Source organism: Danio rerio, chromosome 7, assembly GCF_052040795.2.
Source record: "Danio rerio strain M-AB ecotype USA chromosome 7, GRCz13ab, whole genome shotgun sequence".
Lineage (NCBI taxonomy): Eukaryota > Metazoa > Chordata > Actinopteri > Cypriniformes > Danionidae > Danio > Danio rerio.
In genome coordinates this window covers 33,744,693-33,759,644 of record NC_141027.1, presented here as the reverse complement: position 1 = coordinate 33,759,644, position 14,952 = coordinate 33,744,693, and the positions used below count along the sequence as shown (strand labels likewise).

At 38.8% G+C, this 14,952-nt stretch overlaps 1 protein-coding gene across 27 annotated transcripts in view; it reads left to right on the top strand.

Annotated features, from left to right (window-relative positions):
• tle3b (TLE family member 3, transcriptional corepressor b) overlaps nt 1-14,499 on the top strand; it is a 39,214-nt gene extending 24,715 nt beyond the window's left edge. For 20 of the 27 annotated variants that reach the window (XM_087258503.1, XM_087258510.1, XM_087258499.1 and 17 more), the window contains 12 exons: nt 4,394-4,513; nt 5,329-5,379; nt 5,461-5,613; nt 6,015-6,147; nt 7,097-7,272; nt 7,694-7,770; nt 8,123-8,372; nt 10,806-11,053; nt 11,165-11,312; nt 11,826-11,976; nt 12,318-12,394; nt 13,938-14,499. In XM_087258503.1, coding sequence (XP_087114629.1) covers nt 4,394-4,513; nt 5,329-5,379; nt 5,461-5,613; nt 6,015-6,147; nt 7,097-7,272; nt 7,694-7,770; nt 8,123-8,372; nt 10,806-11,053; nt 11,165-11,312; nt 11,826-11,976; nt 12,318-12,394; nt 13,938-14,045 — 1,692 coding nt within the window. In that variant the 3' untranslated portion in view covers nt 14,046-14,499. 27 annotated transcript variants of the gene reach the window in all.
• Nucleotides 14,500-14,952: the final 453 nt, after the last annotated feature.

Below are 14,952 nucleotides of genomic sequence, written 5' to 3'. Positions count from 1 at the left end.
GTGGGTTTCCTCCTCATGCTCCGGTTTCCCCAATAAGCTAAATTGTCCATAGTGTATGCATTTATGTGCTAGCCCTACTTCAATTTCAAACAACACTATCCTACTGTCGTATCTACAGATGTGGCAACCAGTAAGTGTGAGAATTCTGTCCAATGTGTAGTAAAACACCCGCACCATGCATAATTAAAATGCTTTCATTTAATGTCAGTATACACTGTTCAGATGACTCCTCACAAAGATGCTATTAAATATTGAATATGTATACTATAAATGCACATTTCAAAGCTGGAAATCTTGTCATTTTTATAGAGTAGTACAAAAAAATGTTCCTCTAAGCCATATGGTTAGAAATAACATGAGGATCATGAGTAAATCATGGCTGAATTTCTTTTCTGCTGAACTACTCCTTTAAGTCCTGACGTTTGAAGAAGAGGGAAGTCGGTGGCGCGTTAACAGCATGAGGAGAGCAGAGCAGGCAGCATTAGGGCACACTAAGCCTTAAAAAAATAATAAAAAGAGAAGGGAGCCTGCTGTATAATCCTGCTTTTAATCCAGGTAAAAAATGCGCAAAAGCACAGGCCGGGGATTAGCAGCGCTATAATTTCATCACAATTAAAAAAGACTTTGACTCTCCATCTTAAAGGATTTGTCCTCACTCATTCTTCATGTCTGCAGCTCCTGGCTCATTCAGCCGTATCTCATTGCCGCCTCCTCCATTTCTCCTTGTGCCTCTTCTGCTCTCGTGCACTCCTTCCTTTGATTCTGTCCATATCTCTTGTCATGTTTATTTGCGGTTTTCTTATAATCAAGTTCACCCAAATGCTGGATTGCCCCATTTCGCCTTTTAGACTGGATATGCAAAAAGATTTGTCTTGGCAATAGAGGTGTGTGTGCGTTCAATGTGTGTGAGGGAAAGGGAGCAGTCATGCCTGCAGAAATCAGACTCTGCTGCTGATTAGCGCTTAGTGCAGCAGTGGCCGTCCTGCTCTCTGCCCGCCAGGACTTCCTGTTGTCACGGGTCATCTGATAGCGCTGCTCTGACTTTGCTTATTGAGTCACGTTAAGCCTGTCTTAAAAGGTCAGCCTATTAAACCCGCAGCTGAGACACACACATGCACGCTCAGTTGCACTGTCAGGCTGTGAGAGCAGTCTAGCTCTATTTATTACTTTTGGATTAGCAGAAGAAGGGGGTGGGGAGAGAAATGCACTGCTTAGTGCTGACAAAAGCAACACTGAGATTGTTGTAGAGTGTTTGTGAGTGGGCTTTAAGCTGCCGGGATTCCTTTGTGTCGCCTCCAGGAGAGCATGGAGTTCCTTCTGCCTGGAGATCACTTCCGTTGGCCTGGCCACATCCTCCTTTTCAACTGTCTCCCCTTTCTTTCTCTCTCTCTCTCTCTCTCTCTCTCTCTCTCTCTCTCTCTCTCTCTCTCTCTCTCTCTCTCTCTCTCTCTCTCTCTCTCTCTCTCTCTCTCTCTCTCTCTCTCTCTCTCTCTCTCTCTCTCTCTCTCTCTCTCTCTCTCTCTCTCTCTCTCTCTCCCTCCCTCCCTCTCTGCATGAATAGAAGTTTTTCAGTCAGGCAGAGAGTGTGGGCTTGGCACTGAGATCATGCCCTGGCAGTGCCACACTCTCTGGCCCAGTGACTGTGTCCGTCTGCCCAGCCATGCTCACAGAGGGAGCGCCACTCAGCCGCTGCCATTCTCAAGGCGTTCTGGACGATGTGGCTCCAGCTGGTCTTCCTTTCCTGTCCTTTCTGCTTTTACATTGTCCGACGCTACACACAGTTTCTCGGTGTGTGTTTTGAAAACTTAAGTGCAATAAAGTGATTTTTGATTATGACTTAATAAAATAAATAATCTAATAACAATTTGGTATTGATAGGTAATTAAAAGAAAGAATAAACTTCTGCTCATGTGACTCGTGGCGCAGGCTTTTATAAACTTTTAAGGTTGGTAAACGTTGTAAAATAATTGGTGAGACATACACCTCTCACTGAATGTTTTTTTGTTATTTTTTTTTAGCAACGACAAAAAAAAAAAACTCCACTATTGTGGAAGACTCTTCCTATTTCTTACATGGTCCCTTACGTCTAGTAGACGGTATAAAGTTCCTTTAGCAAAAAAGGCTAAGTTCAAGAAAACCATTTATTCCCACTGCCACTGGTTACAATAGGATTTTTAAAATAATTGTGTAAGTGTATTTATGTTTTGTTGTTGTGTGTGAGCATATGTCTAAATATTATTTTCTAACCCCTGTGAGTTAAAAAATAACGTTTATTGAATTAAATGAATTGTCTTTGATAATTGTAAAGTACATGTTACCATAAATCATGAAATACTGCTACAACAGTCCACTTTAATTCTGTCATTTAAAAAGTCATTGTTTTTTAAATGCCTTTATATTACTATTATATTTATATCACAACTCTAATATTTATAGCCGTTTTTAAAATTTTTTATTTTATATAATTTAGGTTTTGTTTTGGCTGAATGCTAATTATACATTAAATATTTTGTCGACGAAAAGCACTTCATTACAACTTTAATGTGTGTTAAAGTTAGCTAGCATCTTATCCAGATTGTCTGAGACTGCTGCTGCGTCCCAATTCACATATTTATACTACACCCTAAAAGTATGTACTTTTTAGTAAAGGAAATGCATATATTTTTGAGTGAGTAACAGAAGAGTATGCAAGCTTTGGGACTACTTTCTCATTAACAGATGGTTATGTTTCTTAGTTGCGTCCCCTGTCAATCATCTTGACACATCATCCACATTTCTTTCATAATTCATTACCTACCCTTTTGGAGAAGCAGCAGCAGGATAACCTGCCATTCGCGAGTCTTTCATGCAGAGAAACCACCTCAAGTCTTTGGGTAATTATGCGTTTAGAAGTTAATGTCCAAACAAATCTTGATATAAGTTCACGTTGTTGTTGTAGATGAAATAAAACACTGAAAACGTGGTTTAAGCCGGATCCAGTTGGCTAGATATTAATTAACAGTCATTCAAAAAACTTTACTGAAGCCTCTCTACTTGGAGGTTGGTCTTGCACATCTGCTATGTTTGTACTTTGTTTATACTTTTTACCCGAGCTTGTAGGTCTAAACACATTTACGTTTAACGTGTAATCTATTGTGGGCAATATTAGCGGATAGTGTGTGGATGCTTCTACCCTATGAGTTTTTACCGGAAATAGTAAACCTTCTGGAAATCTTTGCCATACTCTTTTTAACATACTATGGGTTGGGACATACTAATTCTATTTTCTAATAATATTTAGGATGGATATTTTGCGAATTGGGACACAGCATGTGTTTATCACAAGTTCAAAAGAACACAGGGCCATGTTTCACTTGTAGAACATATTTTAGCGTTTTCCTCATGACTACACTTTTATTTTGATTAAACATGCTGCTCTATAACAAAGTCTGTAAATGGTCTTGGCAGAGGGTTAATATGTGAACTCAATCTCTTATGGCCTCAGTTCAGGCCAACACGTTGTTGGTGAAAGGGTGGCTGTTTGCTGTGTTTTAGTTGAGCCGGGCATGTGCGGGAGGCTAGGAATACAAGCCGTCATCTGGCTGGTTAACTCTCAGGGTGAGGGGCCATTTATTCTGGTCTAGTGTTTGCATTTCACTGTGTTATTCTCCGTCTCCCTCTTTCCGTGCCGCAGGGATCAGTTTTCGCTTGACCCTGCTGTCCAGTTTGGCGTACTGGCGTTGTGTAATGCTGTGTGCAGGTTGCCCAGGGCTGCAGGGTTAGGCCAGAATGTTTGAAGTGTGCTGTGGTCAGGCTGGTTTAGAGGCCTCACTCTTCAGGGATAGTTTGCTCAGCTGTCCCGCCTGCTTTGCTTCATGGGGCCTGGGCTTGCTTGCTTGGCAGGCCCCACGCTCTCTCCTTTCCTCCATGCCAGGGAGTACGGGGTGATCTAACAGTGCCTGGGGCTTAACCCCCTCGCTTTTCTGTGTTTATCTTGTACGAGAGAGGAATTTACACACATGGCTCACTCAAAGCCACCGGTGGCCCCATGTCGCCTCTGATATTTGTATTTGTGCTGGCGAGAGAGCCCAGGCCGTCCTGAGCATAGCTGACTGTCTGCAGCTAATGAGCTAAACCTAAAGTGCCTGCTACTTTATACAGAAGAAGAGGCTCTTACGGTGTATAAATTTGTGCTTCATGGTGTTCAGGGGGATTCTATCGGTTTGTGTTTCTCAAGACAGCTTTGAAGGATGAGTTCTGAATTATTGATTAGAGCTAAGTGGAATTGCATATATCTTTAAATGAAGTGCTTTTTAAGGGAGATATTAAGGGGTTTTGTAGTGTCAGCAAATGCACAGCGATGAGCTTTTATTTGTGATTTGCACTTATCAGTGTGTTGTTTTTTTCTCTGCAGAATAATTCCGTATCACCGTCAGACAGCCTGAGGGCCAGTGAGAAACATAGAGGCTCTTCTGAATACAGTCTGGATCCAAAGAAGCGTAGAGTGGAGGAGAAGGACAACATGAGCCGATATGTAAGGCCACATGATGAAACTAGCTGCAAGTGAATTTTGTTATTGCGTTATTGTGATTTATAATATTTGAATGTTATCTGAAGGACCATCTGATGTTGAAACCTAGACTAACACCTACTAAAAATGATACTTCGTAGCAGAAATAAACGACTTTTAAAAATATTAACACGGAAAATGGCTGGTTTACATTGTGATTAGTAGTATTATATAATACCTCTGTTTTTCCTTCATTTTGGATCAAATAAATGCAGCCTTAACCAACCAATAACATTTTAACATGAATGTAGATAATGTTTCTATAATACAAATTTTACTTGAACTCTCCTAAACTTCTTGAAACACTCAAGTATTTACCAGGGTGTCTGCGTGGTCTTAAAGTATTAAAAGTTTATTAATCAATGTAGACAAATTTAAGGCCCTTAAAAAGTATTAAGGTCTTAAATGCTCTTTTGCAAGGTATTCAATTTGATATGTTTATGCAATATAAAGTTGTATGTTAAAGTTTGCCTGAATTAAGTCTGCAAATATCAGGATGCTGTGTAGTTCTATAGTTCTTTAGGCTTCAACCTGCTGAATTAGCTAGATTTAATAGATTTTTATTTAGTGTATGAACAATGTTTTAGTTTTGGATTAATTTCTTAAATTAATATTTAGTAAATATACTGCAAGTTAAAATCTCGCCAGTGTTTCCGGTTGGAACCTAAAGCTGTTATAAGATCTTAATGTATGAAAAGAGTCTTAAAGGTCTTAAAGAGATTGAATTTCACTCTCTAATTTCTGTATATACTCTGATTTACCTTGTTTATACACTATAGGATAGCGATGGTGACAAAAGTGACGATCTGGTGGTGGATGTGTCCAACGAGGTAACATCTTTGTTATTTTTGTTTAGCTTGGAGATCTTCTTCTCTTATGTATGTGACTAACCTTTCCTATTTACACTGTAGGATCCAGCTACTCCAAGAGTCAGCCCGTCACACTCTCCTCCTGAGAACGGTCTGGATAAAGCCAGAGCGCTGAAGAAAGACGCCCCAAACAGCCCAGCTTCCGTGGCGTCCTCTGGGAGCACCCCATCCTCCAAAGCGAAGGACCACCCACATGTAAGCATCAAAATTGAGGATGGACATTTGTGGTGTCAAGTCTTCGCAAACCCTTTTCCTCTAAGCAGCTATATGTCTGCGGCATAGATGTCAGTTTGAAGCATAACATGAATACATCAGCTGCTGTCAGACAAACAGCGGCTTGGCTGCTAGCCTCAGCTAATATCTCAATGCGCTTAGCTAGCCTCTGAGGGAACAGGAGAAAAGAGAGTGTGATTAAAGATGAGTGAGAGGATGAGGTCTCGGGGAAGGGTTCGGTCTGAAGTTTAGCTTTATCCTTCTCAGCTATAATGAGCTGTCAGTGTTTGACTGGATTAGTGCGAGCGAGCTCTCTGGATTTGAGCATTTGTGGTATGTAGCTTTAGCTCCGTTAATTCCATCTCCATTCCTTCATCTCTCAGAACGACAAGTCCTCCACCCCAGGTTTGAAGTCCAACACCCCTACCCCACGCAACGACGCTCCCACCCCAGGAACCAGCAACACCCCCGGGCTCAGGCCCCATCCCGGAAAACCACCTGGCATGGAAGCACTGAGTAAGTAGTAAATACACGGAATATAAAGATATGCAGCTATGGAAAACTTTAAGAGAATTTTGTTTTTATTCTTTAAACTTCTGATATTTAAATGTCCAGTTTGTTGCATAAAATAACACACAAGGTGACCCAAATAACCCTGATTATCAATCCCAACAAATCATCATTCTTACCAATTGTTAATTTTTGAAGGAAAAGAAAGTTAGAAGAAATGTTATACCCTTTTAGAATAGGGGTGCTTTACACCTAGACTTTTGTTCCGGAACCTGGCGCAGTTCCCCAGTTAGCGCGGTTCGTTTGGCATATGTGAATCCAGCAATAGCACTCAGATCCGCGCCAAAACAATCAGTGCGAGATCACCTGAATGAGGTGGTCTCAGCTCAATTAAAACCAACTCTGGAGTGGATTGATTGTATTGAGAAAGCGATAGGATCCGAACTAGGCTATATTACAGTGTATTATGGATATGTGATTTGCATATATGGCTATATAAAGAGAGAATTATGAGTAGGGTGTGATTTCCAAAAACCAAATTCATTTATTTAAATCATTAGAATTACCATATTTTATCCATAGCCTATAGAATATAAAAAATTATGCTTAAAAAAAAAAAAAAAAGCCATCAGCCTTTCATTTGTTTTCATTCATTGTGACCCCCTCATTGTGGCCTTCCAGAAATTGAGTTTAAGACCATGTCTTAAAGTGACGTTCTCCAAAATTAAATGAAGAATAGATTTGGGCCTTTTGTTGTGTGTGCCATGTTGCATGCAATGTTTGTATATTTAGAACCACCTCAAAGAAATTTGGTGGTTGCAAGTCACTGTCATTGCAGTTTTGGGGGTGGCAGGCTGAAAAGTTTGGGAACCACTGATCTATGCTAACTAGACAAATTTGCAAGTTTGTTTATGGCATTCAAACTTGGGCTTTTCTTCTCTTCATACATTTTCAGCAGCACCTGCTCTTCGTACACCGTTGTCGATTGCACCACCATATGGGACTCCCTTCATGATGGGTCACCACCCAGAGATGAACGGCTCATTGACAAGTCCTGGTGTTTATCCTGGCCTTCACATTTCTCCTCAGATGAGCGCAGCAGCCGCTGCTGCCTATGGACGCACACATATGGTAAGACTCGCATGACTGTTATTTGCATAAAATGTTGCAAAAGCTTGTTGTATCTTTTTACTTTGTTACTGTAATCATTTAAAATGAAAACCCTTCTTAATAACTTGCTAAAACTGTAACTTGCATGCTCACAGTGTTAGGATAGCTTTCCAGTTCAATATTACCTTTTGCATTTGTTCCACGTTTGTTCTTCTACTCTGTGTTTGCGCTGATGGCAAAGGAAGTAACACAGTTGTCTGGGGTTTTCTAATAAAGGCTTGAGGGGAGTGCGAACAAGTGCTCTACTAGAATATTAAAAACATATTACAATAGAGCTGATGCAGAAAAAAAAAATTAGACTGTCAAATCCGTTCCAGTTTGTTTTGCAGCTTATGTATTTTTCACGCTTCACTCTCTTATGCTAAGATGTCTCTTGTTGCAGCCGGGCTTTGATCCTCATCCCCACATGCGTGCACCCGTTCTGCCAGCAAGTCTGACCTCTATCCCTGGAGGAAAACCGTAAGTGCTGGGAATCTGCAACCATGCAAAATCATCTGGAAAATATTTAATAAAAAAAAAAATGTAAACATAATATAAAATTAACAAATTCAGTGTTGCAATCACAAAAATGAATTATTATTAGCATTTGTTTTAGGCTATATTGAAATGTATAAATTTAAATGATTAAATTAAATATTTAAATTTGCAATTATAATAAAAATTAATCCGTTTTTACTTTTTGATCAATTAAATGAAACCTAGGTAAAACCAAAAAAATCAACCGCACTCTTTTGAATGGCCATGTTAAAGATTTTCTTGTTGGTGGTTAATCTTCGTGTTTGATCTCATTTGTTCATGTTCTGTTAAACAGGGCCTACTCCTTCCATGTTAGCGCGGATGGCCAGATGCAGCCAGTTCCGTTTCCTCCTGACGCTCTGATTGGTCCAGGAATTCCCCGTCACGCTCGCCAGATCAACACACTGAGCCACGGAGAGGTTGTGTGCGCTGTGACCATCAGCAACCCCACACGGCATGTTTACACTGGTGGCAAGGGCTGTGTGAAGATCTGGGACATCAGTCAACCCGGCAGCAAGAGCCCCGTCTCACAACTCGACTGCCTGGTAAAAAAAAAACCCTGATGTTGTCTAATCAGTCCACACAAATTACCAGGCTTATATCTGAATTATCCTTTCTGAAGTACAAATCCACTCTTTCATTTTTTTTTTTTTTTTTACATTTCTATTTTTAATCTTTATCCTTCCTTTAATCTCTCTGCCAAATAAAGAACCAATCTGCAGGCTATGTGTAGTGGTGAAAAATACCACGATGGCTCTCCGTTAGTCTGTGTAACTTGCTGTCCCAGGCAGTGTTTACTCCATAGTGCAGAAAGCTGTGTATTTGATGAGCTGTTCAGCCATTATAAAGTGATTTAATTTGTCTGAAAGCTCAGAGTTATTGATCTCCCTCAGGAACAGATCTAGAATTCTCCTGCTAATTTGAAAATGTGCTTCGTCCTGGTGCTGCAACTAAAAACCCCCTAAAAGCTTTTCCCTGCCCACTTAGCATTCGGTGCCCTCTTATCGGCTGCCTCTACTCCTCGATTAACCTTCATAAACACAGGTTAGACAGGATTTAGAGAGCAAGAGCAAATAACAGGGAGCTGAACTGCTGCTTTTCAGCCCTGCCATTTTGATTGGTTTACCTCTTCAGCCTGATTACTGAGGGGTATTTTCTTTTCTTTCGCAATGCAAAACATTTTTATTGCACTGCACTTTTTTAATCTAAATAGACTAATCTTAAATGTTTGTTTTACATATTTATTTAAAAATGTGTCACCTTAACATGTTTTATGATCATGACGAACTTTTTGATAATTGCATTGACCTTATTCTGCAATGTGGAAGTGCGTTCATTTTTGCGATTGTTTTAGAACTTTGGATTCTGTTGTAGGCATGGGAAGATAACTGTTTTCAAGGTATACCACGGTTTGGAAAAGTCAATGTTTAAAACAGCCCAGATTCTGCTATAGCATTCCTATGGTGCAAGATATAACAGTATCTCCAGCAGAAAAGATATGCAAAAATGCTGTTTTAAATTGTAAAGAAATCTGTGTTTTGAAACTAATGAAGAGAGCAGAAGTCAATGATTCATTTAAAGTGTTTAGCCTGACATGTTTACTGTTCCTCAATATTATAAATCTTCCTCAACATAAATTATTATTAGGGTTCATATGGTCATGGAAAACCTGGAAAAGTCATGGAATTTAAACAAGGCATTTTCCAGGCCTCAAAGTTTTGGAAAAACAGGAAAAAACCCACAAAGTTTTGGAATAGTCATGGAAGTTACATTTACATTTAGTCATGTAGCAGACATTTTTGTTCAAAGTGACGTAAGCTGTGGTCACACTAGAGCTTGTACTTGGAAAATTCTGTTGTACAGCGTTGTGAAAAGGGGCGGGGTTAAACAGTTTGATTAAACAGTAATAAAAGTCAGCGATTGCTCCAAATTTTAAGTTTCCTTTTTTAATTTATCTTCTATTGGTCTTACGCTATCACCTGATGTGATTTCGCAGGTAAGAATTCACCAAGCTTGAACTTTCGATTGCAGTAAAATGCGAAATGTGTCTCACGTGCTTGCGTTTCTGGTCTGCATTCGCATGCCTATGAATAGAAGATTATGGTGCAAAAAGTGCAGTGTGATCGCGGCTTTATAAGAGAAGTGGTTTTACCTACAATTACTAGTACAAACTATTCAGATTGTTCCAAATTAGATTGACAAATATCTGTATATCGAAATTGAGGTTAGTTGTTTTTACTTTTCTTTTCTTGGCCAAAACATGCTCTCATAATATTAATGCTTTGTAAGCATCATCTATTTTACATGGATATAAAAATAAATTTAAACTATTACGTGTTTTATGATATGCTGTAATAAGTTTAAACATTTTTTATGATTTACCACACATGTAATGTAGACATCACATGAAACATAAGGTCATGAAAAATGACTTGAAAGTCCTGAAAAAGTCTTGGAATTTTTGTAGCAAAAATGTTTTGTGTTCAAAGGGAAAAAAAAAAGTTTTTTTTTTTTTTTTTTACCCAGACACACAAAAAATATGTTTTAGAGCAGTAATCACAACACTGAAAATGGGATATTGTTATCCAAAGTTATCATACAGTACCATTGGATTCTTATACCAATTTGCCTATTCTGTTGCCTATGGGCAAATATATACTAGGAATGATAAACAGCAGAAAACGGTCAAAGTGCTTGCTCTCCAATCAAGTGTGTTTATGACTATCCATAAAAAGTTGAATATTATAATAACAAAGCAGCAGTTTGCAACATGAGGCAGCATAGCGAGCAGTTTTTAACCTCTAAAAAGTCTCGAACCAAAAAGATTCCAATATTTGTCCCTGCTCATATGACAACAATAAGGTCAAAAGCTTTTGTAATTTATTCAGAGATTGCCATGAAAATTTAAAACTGTATCTAAAATACAAATTATTATTGAAAATGTTGTTTAAAAAAACATTCCCCTCTTCTCTCTTCAGAACAGGGATAACTATATCCGTTCCTGTAAGCTGCTTCCGGATGGCCGTACTCTGATTGTTGGAGGGGAAGCCAGCACTCTGACCATATGGGATTTGGCCTCTCAGACTCCTCGTATCAAAGCAGAGCTCACCTCTTCTGCCCCGGCTTGTTATGCGCTGGCGATCAGCCCTGATGCCAAGGTCTGCTTCTCCTGCTGCAGTGATGGAAATATTGCCGTCTGGGACCTTCATAACCAAACCCTTGTGAGGTAGGAATCACACGGGTGTTGCCATGTGCAAAAATTGTCTCTGCGATGTATGCAAACGTATGTGTGTTCTGCTGATGCAATAAAAGACTGCATGATTGTTTGTGTTTGTAGGCAGTTCCAGGGACACACAGATGGGGCGAGTTGTATAGATATTTCCCATGATGGCACCAAACTGTGGACAGGTGGACTGGACAACACTGTACGGTCCTGGGACCTGAGAGAGGGTCGCCAGCTTCAGCAGCATGACTTCACATCACAGGTTATCTTAATGCACACTTATACACCTTAAAAATGCACTTGTAATGGAAATTGTTGCACAAGTATGTGGAAAAACTTTGATAATAAATGCGTGAAATAGTTTTAAATATTTATCCACGATTTAGGGTTTTCATCTTGAGTGAGTTTCTTTTAAAGTCTTGTTATTCTCACCAATCATTATTCAATGTCATTAAATAAAAATAAATGAATAAAAAGCTTTAAAATTAGTCATGGATGAAAAATTTGCAGTTTATAAACTTTCACATCTTGTCTGCACTTCACGATGAAAGATGAAGAGACTCATTCACAGCTTCAGTGCTTTATAACAGGTTTTGTGTGAAAATGCATGACTTGTCATGAACTGACATGTTAGCTGCAATATGACTTTTTTTTTATTTAGAATCATCAACAGCCACCAGCAAAACCCAATTTGGTTATAATAAACACTCCACAAGTTTCATGCTTTAGATTAGCATGTGACATTTGTTCATTTATTTATTTTTTTGTCTCTTAGATCTTCTCTCTGGGCTACTGTCCGACGGGCGAGTGGCTGGCTGTGGGAATGGAGAGCAGTAATGTGGAGGTGCTTCATCACACCAAGCCTGACAAGTACCAGCTGCACCTGCACGAGAGCTGTGTCCTCTCCCTCAAATTTGCCTACTGTGGTAAGACGCTGTTACTTTACCTTACATAAAGTGCAACATCTTGCACCTGAGAATATATGAGGGAAGAAACCTTATACTTAATGTAAAATATGGCCAAAACATGACATACAAACTTCAGCTTTAGCTTTGTATTCAGTCGTGTTTTTCCATTTTAGTTTGGCAAGGTTGCACTTTGTACCCCCCCCCTCTCTCTCTCTCTCTCTCTCTCTCTCTCTCTCTCTCTCTCTCTCTTAATGGCTCACTTTACTTCCAAAAAAGTCGAGTTGTAGTGAATCAAGTTATTCAGATCAACCTTGACTCTGTACCCATTAGTGCATGTGTGTTTGTTCCATTTCCTAAAGGTAAATGGTTTGTGAGCACTGGGAAGGACAATCTCTTGAATGCCTGGAGGACTCCCTATGGTGCCAGCATTTTCCAGGTATGTCAGTCAATACTGTATTCCCTCTCCAGAAGTTCATGTTACATTGGGAATGTTTGTTTGATTTGTAGTGTGAAATTTTCTGTTCAGGCTTTTCATTGAGGCTTGTATCCCAGACTCTTTGAATATTTTTTTTTATTTTCTCTGTGGAGGTGCAGCTTTTTTGTGGACAAACACCTTCAAGTTGAATAAATTTTTTGAATAAATGAATTAACTTTCTTGTCAATAAACTTTCATAATAAAACATACAAACAATGACAAGCAATGACAAGTTTCAATAATAGTAAACTACAAACTAAAATGAAAACTGACCATTGTTTTTGTTAAAAACTGAAATGTATTGTTGATGAAGTAAATGCTTTAACATGCTGCATTTTTTTTAAAGTTTAATTTGTACATAGTAAAAATAAATGAAAAAAGTTAATTAAAAGCATGTTTTTTGGAAAACAGTCTAAAAATTTAGTGTAGAAAATACAAAAATTAAATAATAATAAATTCATTCTGTACACACAGATGACGTTTCATTCTTTATTGGAATAAAAACATTATTTGTAACATTCGTGAAATTATTTATTCATTGCATCAAACAAGTGGAGTTCTTTGAATTGAATCTTTTAAAAGCTTTACAACAATTCTTGTTTTTTTTCTGCACATTTCACACATTCCAGCTATCTTTCAATCTAACTAATGCAGTTAGCACAGTTTAATACAAGGAGAAATCTAGCTGACATGCTGCCGCGACACTCGCATACATTCACAACTGTCTATTTATAACACACCTGTATTTGCCTCTGAGAGTGACTTAAATGCTGCAGTTTAGAAGGGAATGACGTTGACATGAACTTCATGTCACTAGCTACATTTCCATCCACCTATTTTGGATATGCGCATAAAAAATGGTTGACGTCAATGCCAAGATGCGCATCAACTTTGATGTATGCACATAACAGTAGGATAAAATTTTTATTTGATTAAGAAAAGTTGTGCACAAACTACGATGGAAACCCTTTTACTGCGCATTAAAAGAAAGATCATGTGATTTTGTTATAAGAGATCATGTGATAAAATGTGTGATAATGGACAAACCAGCTGGCTGAGCACACTGTAAAACATCTGTAATGTTGTTTTGGTCATTCTAAAACACCTGACTATTTCAGTATTAGTGTTATTATATTATTAATTACCTCCAGAATAGACAAGAGCATCTGTGCTCTGCATCTCACTCTTTCAAACGCCATGGCACTTTCATTGCGTGTTGACATATTCTTCTTCATTGTGCAAGTCATTTATTAAATAAGGAAAAGATTGATGCGGCTTCTCCTACCACAGCATATTCTGTTTTTACTGTTGATATTTGGTGCCAGTTTATCAGGAAGTGATGATTTTGTTCTCTTTGCCTCGTTGGATGGAAATGCTGCCTTATTCACATGTCTTTTATGCGATTATTCCAGTTTTGTGCATTAAGTTAATCAGCATTTTTTATTTAAAACATATACAGTTTATAATGTCAGCTAATCATTTTTCATCTTTCTTCTATCTACAGTCCAAGGAGTCGTCCTCTGTCCTGAGCTGTGACATCTCGGCTGATGATAAGTACATTGTGACGGGATCTGGTGACAAGAAGGCCACGGTGTATGAAGTCATCTACTAAACTCGCTGCTTCACCAGAACTAAAGACCTATGGATGGGCCTGATTTGTTTTGATGGATTTAAGGGATCACTCATCCACCTGTACAGTAGGAACCCAGGTTAGGAATCGGTTGGTTCACTGGGATTGCTGCCCAGATGCTTTTTTATTTTGATCGCACCTGGATTCTTACAGCAGTGAAATGATCCTGGAAACATGGAAACGTGTTAAACTGTCCCAAGGACTCCCTGACGGCACTAATGTAGTAAATATTGTCTTGCCTTTGCTTTCGGTCTGCTCATGGGATTGTGTGTGCCTATTCCTTCCATAGTATTCCCCCCCCAACCGCCTTCCTTTTAACCAACAGTGAATGATCTGTGATGTAATATGAAGCAGTGCTTCAGTTTTAGCCTCCTGCTCCCTGGACAATTTGTTAAAAAGTGTATATATGGAGTAATAAAGACATTTTATAAATATATATAATTATATATATTTCCATGTCCTGATATACTTGTGATGGGTTTCTTTGTCCTCATGTCCTTAATGCTTGATGAATGTAGAGTAGGACACATTTTCTTTTGAATTTGTTAGCACACTCTCTGGGCTGGCCATTTCCTAAAAGGCTCAAGTGGAGGGGGGAAAAACCTTCCTGTTTCTTCCTGAATTATTTTTTTGTAATTCTTATTTTGTTTTTGGAGCCCATGTGCTGTTCATGAAAAACCGGATCAAACTGGAATCCTGCGGAAGTCTAAATACGAAGCAGCCCATGAATGAAGGGTCGTATGTAAATCGAAAGCGGTATTAAACTGGGAGAGTGACTAACTGTACTACTTGTCTGTGCCCTTTGCTTTGTGTGGCATCTCGTCGGAAAGAGGAATTCAGATAATGAAGTGTGATTGTAACATGCTGACTCGGCGTGGATCACACACTG